Source organism: Mauremys mutica, chromosome 22 (genome assembly GCF_020497125.1).
Source record: "Mauremys mutica isolate MM-2020 ecotype Southern chromosome 22, ASM2049712v1, whole genome shotgun sequence".
Classification (NCBI taxonomy): Eukaryota; Metazoa; Chordata; order Testudines; family Geoemydidae; genus Mauremys; species Mauremys mutica.
The window spans coordinates 10,656,941-10,680,305 of NC_059093.1; the positions used below are offsets into that span (position 1 = coordinate 10,656,941).

Consider the following 23,365-nt stretch of genomic DNA (forward strand, 5'->3'; position numbering starts at 1 on the left):
GCCTTATGTTTATTAGTCAACAACATGTAATAGATCTTAAATAGAAAACTGATCTGTTGGTCGTGCCGTCTTTCTGGCTTGCAAAATTATTTTACCAGTCTAATTTTGGCCCTTGTATATCATACTTTGCACATCCATAACACTTTCCAGCTGAGAATTTCAAAGCGCTTCATAAACATTGAGTTTCAGAATTCTCCCAACAGAAGGAAGGCAAGTATCGTAGTCCTTGTTTGACAAAAGAGGAAACTTTGGTCCAGAGAGGTAAAGTGAATTGCCTAATGACACAGAGTGAGCTTCCTCAGAGATGGGGGTAAACCCAGACCAATAAATCCCAGTCCTGTCCCTTAATAACAAATTTATCTTCTTCTTGGATTCTGGATGTTGGCTAGAAACCTCCAACAAAAAATCTTCCCCTGCTGGATTCTTCTAGTTAAGTTTTCTTGGCTATAAGCATACCAGACTTTGGGCCCAATTTAGCAGTGTCCTGGAATGTATAGTGTTACATCCATGTCTACGTGGCAGAAGCTTTGTGTGCACTTGAATTATGAATTGGAATATGGATGTAAATATTTGAGGTTAAATGTAGAATGGAAATCCTGATTTGCTCAGAACAATGAGAAGTACAATTTTTTTGCATAAATAGCCACCAGCTGGCAATGTCACTAGCTTCATCGTGTTGCCTGCTGTGTGAAGGGTGGACTGGCTAAAATTGCTGGCCCCTAATACAGATCCCGAGACTAGCTGTTTTGTCTGTTGTGTGCTTATCTCTTTTCTCTTTTCTGTCTTCCTTGCAGCCGTTATTTAAACAAAGCTTTTTACGTATGGTCCCAGAAGGAGAAATTCTCCTCCACTTTCATAAATAATGTAATGTCACATGTGGAAACGGAGCATGCTGTATCAGCCTGGATGCTGCTCGCAAAGGTAGCAGGTTCCTCACCCAAGCTGGATTACTCCAAGATAATCGAATCCTGGGACAGTGTCAGCAGGTGTGTGCCTCTATCTTAATCATTTGGCAATAAAGAGACATACAGGGCAGGCCAAGAGAACGATCTCCTCTTCCTGCCTCTCCACAGGTAGAGTGCTGTTTGGTGACTGTTTAGATCAAAGTGCTTAATTTAAACTAACAGTGCTTCCATCTAAGAGAGAAGCAGTGGCCTGCAGCCTTGAGCTAGAGACCGATAATCCAGTACCTTAAAGTTGCCTTTGAGCTTTATCGTGTTTTCATTCAACCTGACAGTTCTGTTTTCAGCATGCATAATCCAAATGAAAGGATTTTTCTGACTCTAGTCAGTTTTTCTTCTTGGATTAATGTTTCTATTTGTCCCCTTTATGGCCTTTCAGGCAGCAGAATACCAGCACTGATAATGCAGGTCACATCCTGTGTGTAATTGGACACGTTGCAAAGCATCTCCCCAGAAACACTCAGGGCAGGCTGATTGGTGAGTGCCTTGGCGTGGGTCAGTGTTCAGCTTTGCATCCCAGCTCCACTGTATTTCTGTCTTTCTGGTAATAGTTAGCATGAGCACTCGCCTCAGCTAGGTGTTTGACCTTCTTTTCAGATGATATCAAGTGCTGGCTGAAGGAGTTTAAGAGTCCCCTGGAGGTGATTAGCCCAGCTGTTGAAGCTCTGCAGAAGCTCTGCCATGCGTACACAGATGCCCCTGAGGAGGCACAGGTGGGGCTTCAGATAGACTGTTTTAAAAGTATATTTTACATGTCTCAAGAAGTCGGAGACGTTTTCCTCTCCTGAAAATGCAGGTTTCTTCAGTGCACAAAGGAAAGAGACTTCTGACTCGAGAAAATTGCCCCTCTGTTCTGTTTAACCATCTTTATTGGTATATCATACCAGCCATGGCATACACCTAGTGTGAAGGATGGGTTTGAGAGAGCTGCTTCTCTTTTTTCAAGAGGATGTTTTGCAGTTGAAATCTGCTGAATTCGCTACCTACAGTAGTGCCTGTTTTGATAGAGTTTTGTGATTTGGATGCTTTTCCAGTAGATTATGTTGAGGCTACAGACACGTTCTATATATGCCACCATAGATTAAGCTGGTCACAACCAACCTGCTGTGGACTCAAACAAGTGAAAGTAGGTGACAGTGTTCTGCAGACTATGTTAATGGAACAACTTGTGACAAAGCCAAGGCAAGCTGGGAAGGGGAGCTTTGCTGAGATGCTGTTTAGTAAATTCCTATGGCAATGTGCTAAAGCGGGTTCTTCTGTTTCTATCATTGGGAGATTGTAAGGTTGATAAAGCAATGCCAAATGAAGACAATTGACCCTTTCTGCCTAGATACCAACAACCTCTGTATTTAAAGTTAAAACCTAAAGAGGAAAATAACTGTTCAGATCAGATGTTCTTTTGTAGATTTTACCCAGATTTTGTTTGCAGCTGATTCCTGCAGCTAGATCGCTAAATAAAGACTAGGACAAGTTTTTAGCCATAGAGAAACTGCTTAGTGTGAGGGGGCTGAGAGAGAGAGATTATTCATTTCAGAGTCTAGAAAAAGGTTTTCGTTTACCAATTCAGGACTAATGCATGGAGGATGCTTTACCCATGATGCATTTCTTTAACGAGCAGTGCATTGACTTGCCTTCATCTTGAAACAGAAGCTGCTCAACCAGGTATGTGGAGATCTAGTATCTGTCTGTGAGAGCTACATCTCCAGTATTGTCCTCAAAGAGGATGGAGCAGAGCAGCTGCAAGAAGACCTCTTGGTAAGCTTGGTATCCTTTCTCTACTGATTGATCAAAGAATTAATTTGTTCCTTCTTTAAAATGACGATTCCATGATTGTCCAGCTGAGCTGTGTTCTCTGGAGTACTCTGCCTTGTTTTTTTTGTTGTGGATTTTTTTTGTTTGTTTTTTCGCCTTTAGCTTACTTTTCTGATACTTATTATGGAAATAAACATGAATTAGAATCATATATTTATTTTATAAATATTCACTGGAATAGTTCATAAGATGCAATACTTTGTTCTCCTGTGAGTCTGAGAGAACAGCAGGCCCAGGCCAGTGACCACAAATTTGACACGGTAGTACACACAATAAGAAGTAGGGCTTGGAAAGTAGACTGCAAGTGGGAAGCTTTCCTTGGTGAGTGGGACAGCCCAGGCCATCAATTTCTACAGAAACTAGCCTTTCCTGAAACTGCAAAACTAACTAACTAAATAAATAACCTCTTTCCAGCCCTTATGGTAATGAAGACAACACTCCAAATGTGATCAGTGTGGTGACCTTTTCTTTAATCTCAGTGGCTCTACATCAGATGCGCTTGTTTTATGGGAATTTGTCAGCAAATTCAAGTCTATGGATTGAAATTCAAAATAGGCTCCTTCTGATTCATGTATTGCCACCACCTTAAAGCATTCTGTAGACAAAAGGTTGCCCTCATTTAGACCTGTGCAACCCCATTATCTTAAAATTATAACCTCAGTTAGATCTGTGCGGCTTTATTGCTTTCACCTGGGATGCACAAATGTAGCTGAGCTCTCAATTTGAAGGCAAAGGGGTTTTGCCCAGGTGACCCTTTCACTTGGAATATGATTAAGTATCCTGTTGATGCACAATCTAGAACAGAATCCACTTCATTCTCCCAGAGTTGTGCTGGTTTGGCAGGCGTGGCAGCAGTTAGAAGTAGTAAAAACTCTGTCAACTCAAGTCAGCAGATATGACTTTAATACACAGGGAACTGCTTTCAGTAAGAAATTCTCATTTTCACATATTCACTTGTCAGAGCAGCCCATTCTTAAAGGGATCTAGTCATCATTTGCATCCATTGGAAGCTGAAGAAACAGCTCCTCTATTCCCTTGCCACTCTTACTTTCTCCAATCTTGAGGTTTCTAGAGCGGGGAGAGTATCATTAGTTTACAGTTATAGAGGAAAATACTAAATCCCTGTGGTATTTCTGTGAGTACATGTCTATAGACTCTTGTGTGTTAGTGACTTGATATCATTCCTAATGGAAATTTTGAGCCATGTGCCAGAAAGCTATAGAATAGACTTGATTTCCAGAGTTTTAGGGAAGTTGCAGTGATTATACTAATGCAAAATGCATCATGTCATTGCCTTCTTTTTGCGGGGGGGGGGGGGGGGAGATTAGGAATTTAATTGCCTGTTTGCAACTTGTCAATAATAAATGTCACCACTGAAATTCACCGTGTAGTAGGGACAGGTCTAAAGGAACTTGGCTCTCTGCATTTAGATAGTAGTGAATTAGATCTAACTGAGCCGCATACAAGCCTACATCACAGGTGATGCCTTCCCTTCTAAAGGGCAGAGGGAATTTTAAGCTGTTTTGGAAGCAGTTGAAACATTGGTGTGTGAAAGCTTGTTGATTTAATTGTCAGCCCTGCTGTTATCTTTTGACAGTGTTGCTTTTCTGTTTAGGTGAGACATCTCTTCACCTTGGGTGAGACTGCACAGCTATGTCCAGCCAAAGTGGAGAAACGCATCTTCCTTTTGATTCAGTCTATTCTGGCTTGTCCTGTCAATGTAGATCAATGTGAGGTCCTCCCTTTACTCTAAAATTTGCATTTATGAACTAAAACTCTCTGGTTTTGAGGGTATTTTAATTCTTGGTTTGTTGTTTCCCAGTGTCTAGTCCTCCAGATGGTGAGGAACTCCCAGTTTCTCAGCCACTGTCCCAAATCAGAGGATCTGCTGTGCCCTCAGTGGTCAGAGCCCATGCGTTCATTACACTAGGTAAGAGCTGTCCTGTCGTGGGAATAGGTGCTGTGTACCACTGATTCCTGCCCTTTTCTCTCTTCCTGGGTTACAATTGCGACAGCTCTTCTGCATGAGCTTTAGACACAGACGTAAACTGTATTCAGTGTTTATAGTGCTGTAGCTCCAAGCATTCAGGTAATTCCCTGCAGTAACAATATGCATACACCAATAAAAATATTGGAGTGGGTGAAAGTACGTACTAAATCTATTAATGCACTGGCTTTATATAGCTTTACCGTACCTAACCCCAGTGAGTAACACAGTTAGCCGGACCTGAAGAACCCTGCAGACTTGTACCAACCTTGTACTCTTGTGAGCTTCGTGGCATCTGACTATGGAACTACATGATGCACAAGAGGCTCACTAGAGGGATGGAGGGAATTCAATGCTTTCCAGAGCAGGCTGTGCTTATACGTCCCGTGTGGTCGTGGATGTGGCACTTCTCTAGTGTGGGAATAATATTACTTCCTCACTTATGTACCTCATGAGACTCAATCCTTTGTTCTTAAAGAGCTTAGAAACCTTTAGAGATGCAAAGTATTAGTGTTATTTTAAAAGGCTTCTAGTAATGGTATTGGGGTGGCTCTTTTCTGGTTATGCATAGGACATTAGGCTGCACTCTTAGCTCTCTATGGCCCTTTGGGAAAGAGGAAACAGGGTTACTAGATCCATGATATAGGTCTCATGTTTTCTCAGAAGAGGGATGGGACAATGCTCCTCCTTGATTACCTTTCCCTTGAGGTGGGTTGCGGGTTTCTCATAAAGTCTCCACTAAGAGTTTCTTGCTTTTATTTGCTTGTCTACTTCTTGCTCTCGCTATTTTCTGCTTTCATTTCTCCTTGGCCTTATTTCTCCGTCCATGTGTTTTGACTCATATGCCGCCAAGAGGAGATGGAAAGATAATCCTGGGGAGATGAGGAACTGTAACATTCACAGCCCCGATTCTCTCCTCTTTATGTGACAGGTAAGCTGTGTCTGCAGCATGAGGATTTAGCAAAGAAATGTGTCGCAGCCCTAGCTCGTGAGCTAGAGGTGTCTGAGGATGTGGCCATTCGCAATAACGTTGTCATAGTTATGTGTGACCTGTGTATCCGCTACACCACCATGGTGGACAGGTACATTCCCAACATCTCCATGTGCCTGAAGGACCCGAACCCCTTCATCCGCAAGCAGACACTGATCCTGCTTACCAACCTTCTGCAGGTGACTAGTGGGCTTTGGCTAGTTCTCACCACATTCCAACAGCCTCCATCATACAGAATCCTAGCAACCTGTAAAATGGATATGCAGATTTCAGATTGACCCTAAAATATCTTTGCAATTTACCCAAACTTTAAGATGCACTTTTCTTGTTTTCTTGAATCTGCAATTTCACCCCCAGTAGATAGGTGTAACAGGTGTCCACCAAGCAGAAGCAGGGCACTAATCTTCTCTGGCGACCTATCGGTTGTGGTGTGTACATCAATATGTGAGAGGCAGAAGATAGTCTACCCCCTGTTTAATAATGTATCCTAGGCAGGCAGACTTCATGAGAACAGTGTAGAGCAATGCCTTATTGGCATCTCAGCATTGGAGTTCAGATTTTCTCTCTTTTCCCTTGTTCTGCTAAAATTTAATGGTAAATTAGGACACCTGCTACTGTGGCATTTAAATAAGTGTACTATTTTCAGAATTAAGGAATCTTGAGCTTTATTTTGTGTGCCTCCTGTTATGACCCAGAGGGTGTATCTGGGTGCAATCTGAAGACTCAAGTAGGGTCATTCATTCCTAGTTCATTCTGACATTTCACTGTCTACTTCTTTCCTGTAGGAGGAGTTTGTGAAGTGGAAGGAGTCCCTGTTCTTCAGATTTGTCAGTTCTCTGGTTGATCCCAACCCAGATATTGCCAGGTAGGATACCAGTTCTGTAAACTATCCAGAGAGCAAAGCAAACTGAATCTCATATCCCAGCTGTTACAGTCCTGAATGTAAGAGAGAAATCTCCATAAGAAAGCCTGTGTGCTCCCTAATCCCTGCCCCCTTTCTCCCTAGTTATGCCCTAATAAAATTTTGAAAGTGGGAATGGAGGAGTGGGAAACTTCACTCCGAGCCTGACATCATCTGAAAGTACACACATGGCAGGAGGGAGAACAGTGAGCAATACAATTTGTTCCCTCTTTCATGTGTGCATGGAACTGGGTGCTGGCCTCTAAGTCAGAGGACATGGCTGGGGAGGCCAGTCACTTGTTCCATGTGTCCAGGGAAACCAGCCGTGGGACAGGAAAATAATGGAAGTAGTCATTGGGAGCGAGGAAGAGGGTCCAGGGAAGCAGTTAATGTCTAGGAGAGAGAACATGTAGGGCCCAGTCAAGGAGGAGCTGCTGGAAAGAGCTGCTGAGAGAATGAATTCAGTCAGCACACAGGCCCCAAGAAGGAGGGCCATGCAACCCCTGAACTGGAGGAGAGGAGAGTTCGCAGGCCATAGAGGCCAGGATTTAAAACACGGTCCCCCTCGATGTAGAGCTGTGAAACCTGGAACCTAAGGGGAGGCCAAAAGGGCTCTTTAGGGAACTAGATGATATTTAATATTCCCTCTCTCCTGGAGTTTAATTTATTAAAGGTTCTGGGTGTAAACTGGAAGGAAACTGAGGTAGGGTGCCAGAAGGGCCACATCAGGCCACAAGAGGTGGCACTGTCTACGAGGCAGCTCTGCCCTTTTTATCGTGTCATGATTTACATACATGTGGAAATGGAAACTTTGAAACAGGTGTTCTTAAAAACTGCCCTCCCACTTTACATAGCAGACATAGGTTACAGTTCAATAAGTTCTCTAACTTATTTTTGCATGTTGTTGTTCATTTTCCTTTTAAACATCATACCACAGCTTGAAGATCTCCTGCCATACCGAGATACACCAGGGATCCTGCAGAATTAGCCTGAAATCTGAATTGCTTGGCTTCTGTGGGCTTAGAGATCTTGATTTTACCCAAACGTAGTTCAGAAGATACCTTAAGTTCTTACTGTTTGACACCCGTGTTGGCCTTGGTGCAGCAACTTGGTGGTTCTGGTCTCGTTCTTAATGGATGGGTGTTAATATTGAGCTCTACCGTATTTGATACTGACAAGTACCCTTGTTGTCAGTCTCAGTAGGAAGGGCGGTGACTGAGTGGGATATGGAGAGATGAACTCCCTTGCAGGTTGCTCCTCTTGGGAATGGAGGGTAGATGACGCGTGCAGTGGAAGCTTGCCCAACCGCTGCCAGTGTTCCTGCCTATTCCAAATAAATTGAGGACTACAGCCAGGGCCATCAGTCTGGAGCTGTTCATGAGCGCTTTTATAATGTCCAGTCCTGGCTCGTTCCAGTAGGTGGCGGCATTGCAGCATCTTATTCACAACACTTTAGATACGGAACAATAACAGTTTCTGTTGGGAGCCTGTTTCTGGGCATTTATATTCAGCAGGTGCACACAGACAAAAACTCTTTATTCCAGGCTGGGATTGACATACAGCTCTTGGCCTTGCAATGACTAACTTTGCAAAATGTATAAAATTGGATTTTTGTTTAGTTTTCTTCCCTCTCTGAGTTCTGGGAAGTAGGACATACACACGCTTTGATTTTCAGCTGCTGCTTTGTACTCTTGCCAAATAAACTAATTTGTCAAGTGCTTATTCTCTTGCACATAATTGGTGATTTTTGATATGGGGAAAGGAGAGGGGGATGACCGTAGATATACCCCAGTCATAGGCACATCAGAAGGTAACTACTGCTCCTCTACATTAACAGCTTCTCCTGTTGTTTTATTGTACCGTAGATTGAATTCAATTTGAATCCTTGAAATAAAATGCTGCTTAAATCAGCACAGTTACTGATTCTCTCAGATCAATACTGTTTTTTTACCTTTTTGGGTGGGAAAACAACCCTACTGACCTGATGATTGCTCCTTTTTAAAACCATTAACATTTTCTTTTCCAATGACCAATTTAAAGTACCAGAATGAAAAGGTTTCCTTGGGCAATGATCTGTGTTGTTTCAATGCCAATATAGCTATTTACATTTGAAATAGTAAACTGAACCCCACAAACCTACAGTCTAATAGGGTTAATGGTCTGACCACCAGTAGGCTCCCAAAGCACAGTGAATCATAGCAAAGGTTCAAGCTTTCTTCTTACCTCACCATAACATGCTTGGGTTTTGCCTGCGTGTGGTCAGTGAATGTTCTCACTGACTACATGAGCTGCAATTGCTAGGCACGGCCTGCCGAGCTGCTGACTGAATGATTTCGCCTTCATTTTAGCACTCAAATTCTTGCCTTAAATCACATCTGTAACAGTTGCATGGAGAGTTGATTAATTTGGGCAGCCTGCTCAAATGGGGATGAACTTTATGAGGCCCTTAGGACTTTCTTAGGGAATGTATTTAAAGGTGAGCTGCAAGGCAATTTTTTTTTTAAATGGCTTCTGCCCTTTTTTCCTTTTATGATTTAATAAGGCATGGAAAAATGTGGTTGAGAGAGTTGAGAAGTTTTTGCTTGCTTTCTAACTTAGAAACAGCAAGTCTGGTCTTCCCTGGTTTTTCAGGTGTATCTCCTGGATGTCGGAGAGCATGTTTGTGAGTTGTCATTCTTTCTTTCGTATGTGGAGTGGGAGTAGCTGAATCTTTAACAAATGTCTAAAATGTTAATAACTGGAGTTAAAGAGCTGATGATAAAAATTCCTCCCCTTAAATAGCTCAGGTTTCACTCTCTAACTCTTGCAATGCTAGAAACAAGGGAGGTGAGGTAATACATATTATTGCATTTTTATTGGTAATATCTTTTCTTCCAGTGCTGGCATTTCCCTAGTTCTCAAGACAACACTGTTCCATGGCAGACAAGACCTGAAATTCATATGTAAAAAAGCAAGGAGAAACCCCCTCCGTTTTCCCCTTCCCAAAAAGACAGGCCTTATGGATATCATAAATAAAGCCAAAGTGGCCCCATGGCTCTTTTTAAAAATCCTTTGTAGATCCCCTTTAAACACAGGTCTAGACAAAATGAGTGTCTAACAATGTTTGTTGTTAGGGTCGTCCCCGTCCCCCCCAAACTCTGATGAACCGTGTTTAGAAATCATGTTCCAACTAGATGCTTTTTAGCTTTGTTTCTGTCCCTCCCCTATCTCCTCCCTGGGCTTAACTTCATGCAAGCGTTTCTCACTAAGGTATCCTGTAGTTCTGACCCCTGCATTGGTGCAGGGGTAGATCTCAAACCCTTTGCATTTCACACTACACATATAGAGCAAATACCATCTTCCTTTCTGTAGAATTCAGAGAACTCAGGTGATACCTAAAGCCAGGTGCATATGGGTAAATGACTTCGAACTTTCAGCAGGGAACATGTTTCTGATCTCCCAGAATAGCAAAGGGCAGAATGGAAACTAATATAAAATGTCAGATCAGATGGTGAAGGAATGACATAGGAGAGTAAGTGATACATAAGAGCTCCCTGCACCAAAACCTTTTCCAGGCCAGAGGTTTTTTTTCCAATCTATTCCCCTTGTGAATGCTTTAACACTGTGCAAACATGCCTAGCCTCCACCTGTTGGTATCCCTTGTGCCTCAGGCCAGGCCTCAGCTTCTGTCCAATGTTCAGATCACTGATAACTGAGTCCAGGAAGCTCCCTTAATATTTTCCCAGTACACAGGTGTTTCCTGAGTGAGCATCATCCTTTGTATTTCTCGATAGGAAGTAAAATCAGTTAAGTGTTGCTTATGACTTTTCCATGCGCAACCCATTCAGCTGCTCCTGAAAATTCTGCCCAGACCTCTAGTGTAAAAACCAAAAAGTGGACCCGCAAAGTTAATTGAATTCATAAGTTAAAGTCCATTTCGAGGACATGGGACTGCTTGTTGCAAACTAATGTCTCACGGAATTTACTGTTTTGCCCCTCAGCTTGGCTTGCTGTGGACAGCCAGCAGCACTGGCAAGAGCCAGACCTAATGCGAGTAAGCACTATGCAAGCTTTCATATACAGCTGTGCCTGTGCACTTCACTCTAGCCGAGACCCTCCAGTTCAGTACTTTAGCATTCCTGGTCCTGTCTCCCCACACTGCTCTGCCAAAAACCTTTATCTGAGCAGGCTTTCATATATTTTCCAGCATTTGAGTCCTGTTGTTCCAATTTAGCATCCTGTCCCTAGCAGCAGCTGCCATTTGGGTGGGTAGCTTTGAACTGAGATTATATTTACACATTCTCATAGTGCTCCTCACTGTCATATCTGAGCATGACACAAACATGACTGTGTGTATCCTCACAATCCCCTTGTGAAGTAGGAGAAACTCTTCTTTCCATATTATAGATGGGAAACCTAAGCTCAGAGCAACTAAGTGATTTGCACAAGGTCACACAGGAAGTTTATGGCAAAACCAAGTATTAAATCTAGTTGTTCTGAGTTCTAGTCGAGTGCCTTAACCACAATCCATTTTTCCTCTTCCTTCTTTTGTGTGTGGCCAAACTCCCAGTCAAACCTGAATCTCTACAGTCAACATAATCCAAGGTCACTCAGCTTGCAAACCTTTTGTCATTGTTGGTTTAAACTACTGTCTTGATCCACAACAGTGTGTTCCAGGCTGAGAGGAATGAAGAAGCCTTTTGTTTGTAACAGAGTTTTGTATTATCAATTCAACTAACCATTGTCCAGGCTAAAGCCGTAATCACTCTAAGTGCCTAAATCCTTTTCAAAATGTGATGTAGGCTCCTAAATCTGCTAGGTGTTGTGGTACTGGGTGCAGCAGTGCCTCAATACCTTTAAAAATCTGGGCCTTAGTCTCCTAAGTGTCTAAGTCACTTTTTAAAACAGGACTTAGGCTTGTAAGTCACTATAGGGCTTGTCTACACTTACTGGGGATCAACGTGCAATCATCTAAGTCAACCGCAGATCAATCTCCTGTCGACTCCTGTACTCCACCCGAACAAGAAGCGCAAGGAGAGTCGACAGGAGAGCGTCTCCTGTTGACATAGCGTAGTGTGGACCCCGCGGTAAGTAAATCTAAGTACGTCTACTTCAGCTACGTTATTCACGTAGCTGAAGTTGCATAACTTAGATCGATCTCCCACCGTAGTGTAGACAAGGCCTAAGAGTTATTGAAAATGTTATGCCTGGTTTATTGTTCGCCAACGTTACTTCTCTCTCTCTCTCTCTTTTAACAGTGTTGAATTATAAATAGAAATAAACCTGCACCATAGATGCTGAAAGCTTTTCAGCACAATTCTGGATGGGGGGAAAACGGGGCTTAAAGTAAATAGTTCAGCATCTTTCTCAAGGCCCTGATGTGGGAGGGAAAGGGTTAAATGTCGTATTGAGGAAGATTTAATTCCGCAGAGTCTGTCTCTGCCACGTTGAGCACAACATGTTGGGTTGCTGAATTTGCTGGACACCTCGCTATAATTCAGGAGGTGGCCTCCAAAATGAAAGAGGTTTTCTGGTGGTTCTAATTTTTCAACCCTGTATCCAGGTTTGGGGAGTTCTGCCTGGTGCACTTATTACTGAAGAGGAATCCAGTCATGTTCTCCCAACACTTCATCGAGTGCATTTTCCACTTCAACAGCTATGAGAAACACGAGAAGTACAACAAGTTCCCCCAGAGTGAGCGGTCAGTGAATATTTGGCCACCTCTCTTTTAATGTTAATGGGAGTTGCATGTGAATATCAGTGTGGTGCTGGGCATGCAGTCTTTGGGCCTGGAGCAAAGCTTTCATGGTCACTTTTTATAGTGCGCAGCAATGAAAGATAAAATCCTAAGAATAATTCATATTAAGATAACAATACTCTGCCTTCTCCCGTCACCTTCCATGAGAGACTTCTGGATAGAATGTGTGTGTATGTGTTATGCAGTAGGTTTCTAGACCTTTAAGGTGGCATTCAAATGTTTCTTGCCAGATTTAAATTCTTTTTACTTCTATAATTCCATGTACATGTGTTGGCCTGAGGTAAAATGGCTTTATCTACACAGGGAGAAGAATCTCTTCTCTCTGAAGGGGAAAGATAACAAAGGAAAAAGAATGCAGATCTACAGGTTCCTGCTAGAGCATTTTACAGATGAGCAAAGGTTCAACATCACTTCTAAAATCAGCCTGAACATCCTGGGTAGGGGCATCATTTTTGGCACAGAATGAGCATTGTAAAAATAAATCCTGTGATGAGCCAGTTGCATCTGTTCATCCTTTGGGTGCAGCACAGGGACCCTTCTGCCCTGTCTTATATTTAGCAGCATGGTTCTGGGAATAAAAATCTTCCTCCTCCTGATCTCTTACAGCATGTTTTGTGGATGGCATCCTCCCACTGGACATGGAAGCCAATGAGTTGCTCTCAGATACATTTGAAGTCCTCAGCTGCAAAGAGATCAAACTGTCTGCTATGAGATCTAAACAAGATGAAGATATCCAGCCAATTGAGGATGAAATGGACATGGCCAATGCTGTTATGCAGGCAGCACAAAAGAAACTCATCTCACAAGTGAGTACCACTTGGCATGCAGTGGGAAGAGTGGGCACAGCACTGAATGAAATCTAAATCTGCAACTAGGGGCGATCTTGATTAAAGTCATTGATCTATAGTAGGGACTGCCACCCATCTCCGCAGATTATATGCCCATACAGTCCTTGTGATTTGGGGACAGCTGGTGAATCTGCAAGCAGCATGTGTTGCAAAATGAAAATGTCCTATAAAGGAGTGCTGATTTCTGGAGGTTACCTACACTTGAACAGTCAATTTGAATTAGAATGTGACAGCAGTTTGGTGACTAACATGTTTAAAATGATTCCTCCCTTGTTGAAGAGCCCAGTTCAGACTTGGTGTAAACAGACAGGACTCCACTATAGTCAATGGAATTACACGATGGCTCAGTTTGGCTCTAGGAGACACTGACGGGTGAAGCTTTTGAAGTTAATGATAGGATCTGATGTAGCAGTCAGCAACTTGCCATTAGAATGACTGACGTAGACCAGCGTAAAAGGAAGATCACGTATTGGGATAAAGTGAAACCATCACTATGCTACGTGTATGCTCATACACACGTGGGATGTATGCACACTAAGCTGTTACTCGTTTATTGCTTAGGGGCCACTTATCTATATAAGAATGAAATGAACCATCCCTTGTTCTGTCATGTTAGGTGTTTTGTGTTATTTAAACTACAGGTTCAGAAGAAGAACTTCATAGAAAACATCATCCCAATAATCACTTCGTTGAAGTCTTTGTTGGAACAGGCTAGGATTCCAGCTCTAAGAGACCTCCTAAACTATCTCCGGGTAAGGAAAGACTTGTGATTTTTCTCTCAGGCTGTGAATTTGGAAGCGTGGCCAGAAGTAGAATGAAGGTAGAGCCCTGCGTGAACTATTTTTTAATCCCGCTCCCAACCTGCCCCCCAGTATCCACTCCCACCTGCTCCTGCATTGTTTCTTGCATTTTTATCCCGCTCTCACTGCAAAAACCTTAGATCTCACAACTCCCACAAGACCGATCCCCACATGCTACTAAAAAAAATAAACAAAAAATAGTCTGTTTTTTAAATATATACACACAGGGAATTCAGACACAATTTTTACCGCTAAAAGAATAACACAAATCTTGCTTAAAACATGTAAAAAATACTTGAACTCCTGTTATAATAGACATCAAGTCTCTCTTTTTATCCCTTGCTTAAATTTAAGTATTAAAACCTTTATTTAAAAAAACAAACAAACTTACTTCACATTGCTGAAATTCTATTTCTCACAAACTGGCGAGTGATTTAGTGCAAGTGCAAATTACCACCAACCCAATCCTGCCCACAACAAAGTATATTTTTCCTGCCCCCGTTATATCCAGTCCTGATGCAGAGCTCTAACACCATATGAGGAGGTTTTGAAACCCAGTGAAATGTATTGTACAGCTTTGTAGGGTAAACCATTCCTTTCCTATAGCCAGGTTGCTCTGGTGGTGATGGGAATACAGATGAGGGCTGTGTACGTTAAGTAAAAGGCTTCGCTCTGTGGAGTGGGCATAAACTTTCAATGTTCATAACAATGAGTAGCATTATACAGTCATGAATCAGCAGCAGACCTCTTTGATAGACTCTTTTTCATTTAAACAGAAACAGTTCTGCTGTCCCAGCTAGCATTTTCTTATGTACTTTCAGAGCTATGATGTGAACATGGGCAGTAAGTGCTGGTCAGAAGAGATTTTAAGATGTTTTGACTGTTGTGCCTTCCAGGAAGTGATGCAAGATTATCGGAATGAAATCAAAGACTTCTTTGCAGTAGACAAACAGCTGGCAGCTGAGCTGGAGTATGACATGAAGAAATATGAAGAGCAACTGGCCAGGGAGAGAGAGATGGGAGAAGGTCAGACAGAGGTCATCAGTGTCATGAACATAATACAGGTACTGGCTCCACCAGAGGAAGGTGTATGTTGCAATAGCACCCACAGGTCATATAGCTATAGCTATAAATCATGCTACAGGACCACTGGATAATACCTGACTGTTTTTCCTTTATCTTTCTTACCACTATAGTTCCTGCTGACCAGGGCTTTATTTTTTTAGAGACATGAAGAGTTTTAAAAACCCCATCCAGACAAAAAACCCTTACCTCTCACACATCCATAAATTCAAACAGATCTTACAATCTAATATACTATATGCATTGCTCTGTACTCCCACAGTGAAAATATCACCTGTCAGTTTCAACTTCACTTTCTAGGCAATTTCAATTCCTGGTTCTCTTGTACTAGAACAATCCTGCAATGTTTGTTTGCAAGCTATTCTCAGGTATATAAATCCAAACCATGCACAGTGTTCATAAAATCAGAAAACTCATGAAACCCTTTGTCTACACAGCCTGAAAAGTTAGGGAGAACATTTTTGTACAAAAAACAAAAACTGCAGGTCTAACTTGAGAGCATTCATTTGAATTTGCTGGCAGTGGCCAGTCCTTCGCTAACTGGCAAAGTTCTTTCTCTCAATGGGTGAGGAACTGGCAGCTGTATTTCTTATAGCTCCTTCTGTGATAGGGACCTTTCTCCGTATATTACACCTTGTGAACAGAACTGTCTCTCTACTCAAGTATTAGAGGGATAGCCGTGTTAGTCTGGATCTGTAAAAAGCAACAGAGTCCTGTGGCACCTTATAGACTAACAGATGTATTGAAGCATGAGCTTTCATGGGTGAATTTAGTATTCACCCACGAAAGCTTATGCTCCAATACATCTGTTAGTCTATAAGGTGCCACTGGACTCTTCGTTGCTCTCTACTGAAGTAACTCACCCTTGACTAGAAATAGCTGAATTATATATATCTTCAGATGTTGTAGGTCAAGACTTTCAAAAGTGATGAATGATCCTTAGTGTGTCAGTTTTTGGCTACATAACATGACATTTTAAAGGCGCTTGACTTTCAACTACTGCCATTGAAATTGAGATCTCTTTTAAAATCTGTCAGGTTGAGCACCCAGATTCACAAGTGATTTTTGAAAATCTTGGCCTGTAGATACTGCTCCTTGGCACACCTTAACCAGACACATTGTATACATAACATGATGTGGGGGGAGTGGGGCAGGGGGGAGACAGTCCTTTTAATTACATGCATAAAACAATGGAATTATGGCAAACCCATTTCTCCTTCTCTTCCCTAGCAATCCCCAAGTTCAGTGGTACCTCCTAGTGGCCAGAATAACAAAGCCCAGTCACCTGTTGCTGGGAGACGGTCTTTGTCGTGTGGGTCTCCTGCTTCCCCTGCTCCGTTTGGGTTTACTACACCCAGAGCTGGCGTTCTGAAACAGCAGCCATTTAGACCCAGGTATGGATTTCAAATTTTATAAGGGGTTAGAATGGTGCTCTGCCGACGGGCATTCAGTAGTGTGTCAAGGCTCCAGAGCCATTGCATTGCCTGTCATCTTCTCATTGCTCAGCTCAACAATGTGAATACCAGCAGTAGTTAAACCCTGCTATTTCACCATAGCCTTATCTTTTGTGGGGTGGGGTGGGGTGTGTGTGTGTGTGAGAGAAAGAGAGAGGTTGCTGGGGGTTTGAAAGTGAGTTGGGAGTGAGCAAGATCTTCCCTACATCTTCTCATCTGGAGTGACTTGTAAAAGGAAACTCCTTAGAGCGTTTGTGGCTTCTTTTGCCCAATAGGCAGATGTCCCTGAGCACGCTTGCCATCCTGAACTCTGCCAAGAAAGCCATGGAGGCCAGTAACAAGCAACGCAGCAAGAGTGTAGGAGGAAGGCTGCCTTCTTCTCCAGCAAGCACAAGTGACAGCAAGCAAGGTAAGCAGCCAACAGCTGGCTTTTGCACGTTATAGAACAGGTTTAATGTGGAAGCCAGGTGGTTGTTTAGACCTCTAAGCAGGAAGTGTGGTTGTAGAACTGTCTTGAGGAGCAGCTTTCTGTAACTTTTTTCTTTTTTTGTTACTTTTAGTATCTTTGTGTAGCCTAAACCAACAGTCTACTGGAAAGAACATTTCGCTGGTGGGCAGAGCAATCAGTACCCCTGACCGTAAGTAACCCAACTATATACCTTTTGAGGATCATAGAATATCAGGGTTGGAAGGGACCTCAGGTCATCTAGTCCAACGCCCTGCTCAAAGCAGGACCAATCCCCAGACAGATTTTTGCCCCAGATCCCTAAATGGCCCCCTCAAGGATTGAACTCACAATCCTGGATTTGGCAGGCCAATGCTCAAACCACTGAGCTATGGTTCCAAGCTGCCCAAGAACTCCCTTCTTTGTACAGATGCACCAACGTAGCCCACACTGTAGTGCAGTGGTAGTCAACCTTTCATTACTGGAGAGCCACTTGTCTCTGTATATATTTATATTGCAGTGGTGGCCAAACGATAGAGTCTTTGAGAGCCACAGCATGACATTTTAGTGTGGAGTCAGTGTATGATAGGGCCTGTACTCCTGGCCGCTGAATGGGGGGAATGGTTGGTCCTTTTTTCTCCCAGCGTCTGGGCTGCTGAGGAGGGGAGTTTCCCCTACTTGTTCCTGGCTCATCCTCTGATTGGAGTGCTCCCTAGACTGACCTGCATCTCCCAGAATGCCTGTGTTGGTGCTCAGCACTGCTTCCTTTGATCATCTTGCTCTGCTCTGCTCAGAACTGTTGACTCAGAAGTATGAACAGAGTACTGCCCCACTAGAAAAGATCCCTGCTAGGCATTTGTCTTCTGTTTGATGAAGAGTCCAGCTCAGGGCCCCGTGGAGACCTATTCTATCATTGAAGGAGTTGACGAGCTGTGATAGCGGAAGGATCTTTGTACAATTGGCTTGGATCTGATAAAGTGGTATTAATAACCTATGAAGTGTTCTCCGAGAGCGAGTTCTTCTCTAAATAACGGCTGAAGTGAGTGTTGGGGAAGCAATCATTGTTTTGTTCTCAGCTGTGGAAACAAGCTATGTAAACTCCCAATTCATTACTGCTGCAGAACTCTGATACACAGGTCACTAGTAAGTGTGTCTGCCCATTATGTCTGCGGCAGCTAAATTACAGCCTCACAAATCCTGACCTTGAAAAATTTCCATTTATTGGAGCCATCTCTGATTGCGTTCCTGCGTGTTACGCAATATCCCTTTTGTGATGATAAAAGACAGTTGACTATTCATTTCTTAGGACTTCTGAAGTATCTGAATGATTTATGGCAATAATCCAAATCCTTCTGATCTTCTAAATGAGGCACGCATGGGCAGAGATAGTGGGAAATGTGGCAGCCCACTTCCTGTTCTCCTTTTGGAGGAGACTGCTGGGGGGTAGTTCCTGGGCGGGCAGCACAGTTCCAGAGCCCCACTTTCGTACTGTTCATATGTACTGGAGCATGGATGCGGAAGGGACTATGAAACGTTACTGCGCTGAGCTGCTTTATCAGTGCATTTCCTCTGCTCCCCTTCCCTTTCCCGCTTCTGAATTTCTTTAGGGCACGCACTGTACCAGTCGCTCTGTCTGTGGGATTAACTTCCTCCCCCACAAAAATAAAGGAAACTCCATCTTAACTGTAGCAATGCCAGGTCGGCTATCATTAAACAGTTTTGGCCTGATATTTACAGTTAGGTGTGAACGATTGCCTGTAGGAATACGTCGGGTGCACACAAGTGGGTATTCATATATGTGCATGGCCATTTAGGCAGCAGACTGGCTGCTTACATGTACAAATATCTGATCTCCATGTGCAAACAGAAGCCAAGCACAGACAACTGGTTGCATTTAATGGACAATCTGACCCTTATCTTTGTGTGTTCTCACTCTCTTATGCTCGTTCCGTCTGTCTAGTTATCTACATCACACCAGTCCACTGTACTATCTGAGCACTTAATGCTTTTTGCAGATAAGATGATGACTACTGGGATGCAATACAGAGCAGAAATCTTGCCTTCGACTGCATGTCTGTCTCGGGGGCTTGCGCTGCAGCTCCACTTAAGAGCCATATGCTGTGAAATGGGGAGAATGTTAATCCCCAGTGGCACCAGTCCTAAAATCCTGCTTTGTTTCCTGGCAGCCTGTGTTCTCGGCAGTGACACAAGCTGTACAGTGCGTTATCGCTGCTTCAGTTAATCTGTACTGAGGTGTCTGCATGATGGCACTGGGCCTTGCTGGTTGTTAGAGGATCAGAGGAGAACATTTTTCTTTCCCTGGTCTAGCATTTGTAAAACTCCTGCAGATGCAGTTCTTTGTAAATCACTTCTGACTTCGGATGTTAAGAGGCCGGCTCTCATCCCTGTATTTTGTGAGACTCTCGTGTGGCTAGCAGATCAGTCTCTGCCACCCTTGGGTCTTTCTCTCCTCTATTGTTTGCGCTACACAGTGGAAATGGGTAAGAGGGCCTGGGAGAGAATAGACTACTTCACTATGGAATGTAAATGCAAACACCAGCGGTGACGCTACACGGTCTGTGGAGGGCTTCAATAAAAACAGGGAGTGAGGAAGGAATAGTTGGTGGTGATTCTGTTCGCCATTTCTTTCTCTCCCTCTTATAGTAAAAAGCTGTAGCATGCAGTAAAATGAGGCAGGTGTAGTCGTTTACCATTTGTGAAAATCACATTACCTTAAGATAAGGCTTTCGCTGCATAAAGTCAGGAAATTCAGAGGCCAGTCTCAAGAGTCAAAAGCCAGTTCAGGAAAGATAGATAATAAAGCTGGACAGCAATGGCATGCCTTGGTGATTCCCTGATTATGGCCAAAGGCAGCCGGATTGTGGGATTCTAAGGGTGCCAGACAGCGAGTCGGTATCCTGAGAGGTCAGAGACAACGTCTGTATGCTTGCTGCAGTGGGCTTAGGAAGCATACAGGATCCTGTTTGCATTCATACGCAGCAGTCTGGTGTGTGTCCAGCAGGGGGAGCTCGACCAGGTGTGAATGAGATGGTGTGGACAAGCAGCTGTAGATTTAAGGAAATGAGAACTCTCCAGTAGCCCCCAAAGAATGGAATTTCTTTCAAGTCTAATAGTGAAAAACAGATGATCATGAACAAGTGCATATGTGTTACCTTGAAGACTGAGGCACAGGTTTGCGCTCGATAGTCTTGTCTTGGAAGGGCTGCTGGTGCTTTTAGAATGGCCTTGAATGACCAGTTCTTTGGCTTCCTGTTCGATAGACTTCGAAGGCTTAGTGTAGAGATCTACTGTAGGAATTGGAGGTGTTCTGCTAATGCTGCTAGCTTCCTATTAACAACTATTCACACCGATTTGAACTTAAGGGGTTTTTTTTCTAAATATTAAAGAACAAGTTGTTGTATGGGGTAGTTAGGCTTTTAGCTAAACATCTACAGAGTTTTATTAATTCACTTGGCAATATGTGCCTCTATCCTCCTCCTGAAGCACATGCAAACCTAAAAATACTAACACGGGCTATGACTTCACTACCTGGAAGGGATAGGGATTTGCCTTGTTTAGGGTCATGGATGCCCGTCCTACTCCCAAGCACACAGTGTGAAGGAAATTTTTGCAGAAGTGCTATCAGTATTAGGTATAAACTTGACTGTGGGCTGTGAGGATGACCAATCTCATTGCATTTCCTTTATTCTATGCAAAAGATGAGTTGATACGTGGTTCAGTGGGCCAGAAAGAAGTGTGCATGCTTGTTGGAGTTGGGTATGAAGGGATTGTCTTGCCCTATGGCTCTATTACAAGCTGACCGCTGAGCTGTGTTTCTTTCAGAGACCGTTGATAACTTGACCTTTGGGGCTGGGGTCAGTTTCATCAGCCTGACGCGCACACCTGCTTCAGCTCAAGGCAAGTTATTTTCATGCTCCTAACTTTTAAAATAAAACCAACCCCCTCCCCCCCCCAAAATCAAATGTGCATGTTTCACTTGTAAATGTCACTTGCAGAAAAAAACGGATCCCAAGATCAACAAAAAGATGTTCTCTGTCTGACGTCACCTGATAAACCGTAAGTTCAGCCCAGGCCTTAGCTACCAGTGGCTGTCGGTAATACTAGGGTCTTTTTTAAAAATAAACCAACAATCATTCTGTTTCCTTTCTGTAGAGGGCCCCTGCCTCGTCAGTGGAAGGTAGAATCTCCATCCAGGAGAAAAAGCAGCTCAACTGGAAGTCTAAGGAAATCCCTGCGGAAAGCTCCCCTGAAACCAGCCAACTGATACTTCCCCGTCCACGCACGGTGTAGTTCCAAAATGCTCTTGTTTAGACCCTTCATCACGTTGACCATGAACTATTCCTCTTCCCTCTAAAGTTATAATTATGGATCATTGTGTGTACAAGTGTCCCTCCTTACCCTGTTTTTATAAATAAGGCCACACACACACACACACACACACACACACACACACGTTTGCTTTGATTTATAAACTGGAGCAGTTAATGACATTCTTTGCTGTAGGACAACTGGGAGTGCCAGGAAGCTCCAGTATCTAGTGCTGGCTGACTATTCACCGCACAGGACTTATGGCTTGTTCATTTTGAAATGCAAGTCTGTCTTGGCCATAAGCTCTAGCCCATTGTATGTAAGTGCAGCCATTAGGAATACTGGCTTGGTTGAACCTGGTATGTTTGTCACAGCTTGTTACCTTACATGACTGGAATGGCTATTGGCTTAAATCATTCCTTTGGTGTCATGCTGTCCCGTGTTCATAATATACTAGTTTCCATATTTTCTACAAATCTAGAATAGCTTGACACTGCCATACCTGCAAATCTGATATAATGGCAAGTTATTAAGGATTTATGTGTAATGAAAGGTCCATTCTGTGTGTATATATAGCCTTCCTTTTCTTTCCTAAATGGAGTATTTCCACTCTTGGACCAAGTTCTTATTTCCAGCTGTTACAATTTTATGAAAAATAAATGTTTAAAGAACAAATTCCACCCACCTCTCAGCTTTGGTTCTCTCAAAGCAAGAAAATTATTTTCTTCTATAAATCTCTAGCCTTACCGCATTCATCTTATTTCCTGCCCACTGCTTTCGTCTCTTCCATGCCTACGTTGAAGCTTTACTATTCTGTCACCCCAACAGCCGGTGTGCTCATCCATATAAATACTTGAATTCCTGTGGGATCCCCACCCATTAGAGCAGCTGCTTATGGGGTCCAAATCCTTACTATCACCCATTCTCGGGGCTGGCGTATATGACAGCCAAGTAAAGCCTCTACCACCAGCCGGCTGGTGTGACTTACACATGCATTCAATGCAGCTGTTGGAACAGCAGATTCTGAGTATTTTATTGAGGATGGTAAATTGTGTTGAATTTTAATGCTCAGTACAAAAAAGCCACTTTTTTTCTATGCAAAACACTAGTGTTAATGCTGGAATTGCAGTTAAGGTTGAAAGCCCAGCCTTCTCGGTGCCCAGGCATACGTGACTGAGATCTTCCAATGCTCAGCTTCAAAACTACTGCACTTCCCTGGCACTACATAACTTGTTCTGTAGCTCTCAAACTCTAAAATTTAAGTGACAATGCATTTCGCTACAACCCTCCTTAAGCATTTACTTCTGTGCTAATAAGGTAAGGGTTGCTCCAGCACAAAAGGAAATTGAATGACTGAAAAGGGAGAGGGGCAAAGTTCAGCTTCCATTTTAACCTTACCAATACTGTGGTCACTCCCAGGATTCTTCTTAAAGAACTTCAAGTGGGGTCAAATCTTAATCTCGGAATTAATGTAGCAAGATGTATAGGATTAGTTCGAGTGGTTTTGAATGAAGGAATGGCTAACTATGACCACCTCCTTTTTCATTCCATCCTACTTACATACCTCCACCCCAATTAACTAGGCATATTAAACAGTAAGACAGCAGTGAGTTGGTAATTATACTAAGTCTAGTTCAGATATAAAACTCTTCAAAGGTTTTCTTCAGTTGTCTTGTCCTTGAACAGAAACAGGTATAGCCTATCAGGCAAGAATACATCTCTTTTCGAGAAGAAATGGGGGTGGAAGAAATTCCCACAGTAAACCAACTGATGTAAGTATTTACATGAGTTTTGTAACATCAGTTTAGTTCTTTGTAAGTCACCAGTTGAAGTCAACAATCAATCTGTCAGAAAACAAGGAATCTTTCACCCGTTACATTGAATTCAAAGCAAACACAGGTTAGGATAAATATGAATGTAAAAAAACAACAACACAAGGATGCTTTAATACCTTGATATGTATGTAAAACATTCTTGGCAAAGTTAAATGTAATACATTAGTACAAACTTATAAAC

The 23,365-nt window shown here is 42.9% G+C and overlaps 1 protein-coding gene across 2 annotated transcripts in view; it reads left to right on the forward strand.

Annotated features, from left to right (window-relative positions):
- Positions 1 to 22,027, forward strand: part of NCAPD3 (non-SMC condensin II complex subunit D3) — a 43,301-nt gene extending 21,274 nt beyond the window's left edge. The window contains exons 17-35 of one of the 2 annotated variants that reach the window (XM_044996697.1): positions 795 to 986; positions 1,342 to 1,439; positions 1,560 to 1,675; positions 2,610 to 2,717; positions 4,390 to 4,504; positions 4,597 to 4,704; positions 5,693 to 5,931; positions 6,538 to 6,617; positions 12,196 to 12,333; positions 12,694 to 12,827; positions 12,997 to 13,196; positions 13,880 to 13,990; positions 14,935 to 15,102; positions 16,352 to 16,515; positions 16,851 to 16,984; positions 17,136 to 17,213; positions 20,864 to 20,938; positions 21,037 to 21,097; positions 21,194 to 22,027. In XM_044996697.1, coding sequence (XP_044852632.1) covers positions 795 to 986; positions 1,342 to 1,439; positions 1,560 to 1,675; positions 2,610 to 2,717; positions 4,390 to 4,504; positions 4,597 to 4,704; positions 5,693 to 5,931; positions 6,538 to 6,617; positions 12,196 to 12,333; positions 12,694 to 12,827; positions 12,997 to 13,196; positions 13,880 to 13,990; positions 14,935 to 15,102; positions 16,352 to 16,515; positions 16,851 to 16,984; positions 17,136 to 17,213; positions 20,864 to 20,938; positions 21,037 to 21,097; positions 21,194 to 21,305 — 2,431 coding nt within the window. In that variant the 3' untranslated portion in view covers positions 21,306 to 22,027. The remainder of the gene's footprint in view (positions 1 to 794; positions 987 to 1,341; positions 1,440 to 1,559; positions 1,676 to 2,609; positions 2,718 to 4,389; positions 4,505 to 4,596; positions 4,705 to 5,692; positions 5,932 to 6,537; positions 6,618 to 12,195; positions 12,334 to 12,693; positions 12,828 to 12,996; positions 13,197 to 13,879; positions 13,991 to 14,934; positions 15,103 to 16,351; positions 16,516 to 16,850; positions 16,985 to 17,135; positions 17,214 to 20,863; positions 20,939 to 21,036; positions 21,098 to 21,193) is intronic. The other variant, XM_044996698.1, reaches the window with a different exon arrangement.
- Positions 22,028 to 23,365: the final 1,338 nt, after the last annotated feature.